The 1,720-nt window shown below is 62.1% G+C and overlaps 1 protein-coding gene across 1 annotated transcript in view; it reads right to left on the bottom strand.

The window, feature by feature from the left end:
* Positions 1 to 732: 732 nt before the first annotated feature.
* Positions 733 to 1,720, bottom strand: part of nonC (serine/threonine-protein kinase Smg1) — a 39,347-nt gene continuing 38,359 nt past the window's right edge. Inside the window, exons 10-13 of the mRNA XM_013316452.1 lie at positions 1,310 to 1,653; positions 1,144 to 1,235; positions 906 to 1,060; positions 733 to 825 (exon numbers count right to left, since the gene is read on the bottom strand). Coding sequence (XP_013171906.1) covers positions 748 to 825; positions 906 to 1,060; positions 1,144 to 1,235; positions 1,310 to 1,653 — 669 coding nt within the window. The 3' untranslated portion in view covers positions 733 to 747. The remainder of the gene's footprint in view (positions 826 to 905; positions 1,061 to 1,143; positions 1,236 to 1,309; positions 1,654 to 1,720) is intronic.

Below are 1,720 nucleotides of genomic sequence, written 5' to 3'. Positions count from 1 at the left end.
ATATACGTTAAAATAGTATATATTTATTATTTAATATGAATGTGTCATGTTCCCTCACTAGAGATGAACTGTTTGTTACAACAGAAGTACGTCGCGTGTCATTCTTGTATACTAGAACATGACGTCTCGTTCGTTATAGTCGATGTTATCTTGTTCGCTGATGAACAAGTGTAGGCTACACAGGCCGCGGGGGACTGTGCCGTGTTGAAGCCACAATGCCTTCCCTCTGCTACATAGTACAGTACAATAGGCCATCTTAGAAACAATTATCTAACGCTAAACCCGACCCGCTGCTCGGACTATATAAACTTGGGTAACGACAACTAATGTTTTACAATGAAATAATTGCCGGATTATAAATAAGAGAAAAGGTTGAGGTGTTGGATGTGGTGGAGGTGGATGTGGTGGAGGTGGTGGAGGTGGTAGGGGTGGTGGAGAGGTGGCGGCGGCAGCGGGCCGAGCTGCAACCACAGAATTACACAAAGAAGAGAACGTAACCGAGGAGTGAACGCGGGACACCTTCGCTCTCCCGAGCGGTGCGAGCGAGCTCGTTACCTCTGTACCATCGCAGTCGGCTTCACATCGGCGCGACATCACCGCGACATCGCCGCGACATCGCCTCGACATCGGCGCGACAAGAACGCGAGCTGCGGCCCCCGGGCGCGCAGGCCGCGAGGCGCGGGCGCGGGGGGGCGCGGGGGGCGCGTGGTGCGGGGCGGGGCGGGGCGGGCCGGGGCGCCGCCTCGCTCACACCCACGCCATCCAGCCTTCGTACATCATGCACAGGTTCTCTGCGCTCGTCGCTTCCTTTATCACGTGCTCCACCTGCACAAGTCACGAGGTCAGCGTCAGCCCGCGTGCAGACAGACACGCGCACACACACACACACACGCGCGCAGCACTACCTGCTCGTGCGGGGCGAGCGCGCGCCGCGGCTGCTCTCCCGCGCGCCCCTCCAGCTTCAGCCGCACGCGCTTCCACACGCCCGCGCCCATCGCGTTGCGCTGCTCGCCGGACCCGCCCCCGCCTCCGCCCCCAGCACCGCCTCCTGCCCCGCCCCCTGCAACACATACACACTTAATACGTCTGCCACATTTATTCTAAGTACAAAAAGTAAGAAAATGTACATAGTAATCGCCTTACCGTGCTTCGAGTTGGGAGCGGGTTTAGATGGCGTCGTGACCGCAGCCTGCCTCGTCAACTTTCGACCTTGCTCCGTCCATGTGTTAGGAAGTCTGGCGCAAAGAGGTTCAAATTAAATACCATTCAGTAAATGTAAGATATCTTACATAATTTGAATGCGACCGACTGTTTGAGTGCGTCCCGCAGCGCGGGCAGGTCCCGCTGCAGCGCGGCGGCGGCGGCGGCCGCGGCGACGGGCTCCACGTCCGGCTGCGCGAGGGCCGCCAGCAGGTCGCCGGCCGCGCGCCACCGCGCCCACAGCTCGTGCGCCGGGTCCGCGTCCGCCGGCGCGGCCTGCAGCGGCGCCCGCAGCTCGCGCTCCAGCTGCGCCCGCGCCGCCGCACCGCTCTCCAGCCGCGCCGCCGCCGCCCGCACCGCCCCGCGCGCCGCCTCGCACCGCGCGCGCCCCGCCACCGCGCCCGCGCTCACCCCGCTCGCCATCTCGCGAACCAGCAGCGACACCGTCTCCACCTGACCGGACCGCACGAGTTATTTGTTGCGATCGAACGGCACGACCTCGCCGCCACCTCCCACCTCC

This window comes from Papilio xuthus, unplaced genomic scaffold, assembly GCF_000836235.2.
Source record: "Papilio xuthus unplaced genomic scaffold, Pxut_1.1 DF826945.1, whole genome shotgun sequence".
Classification (NCBI taxonomy): domain Eukaryota; kingdom Metazoa; phylum Arthropoda; class Insecta; order Lepidoptera; family Papilionidae; genus Papilio; species Papilio xuthus.
The sequence above is the reverse complement of the archived record's forward strand: the minus strand, read 5'-3'. Positions and strand labels throughout refer to the sequence as shown.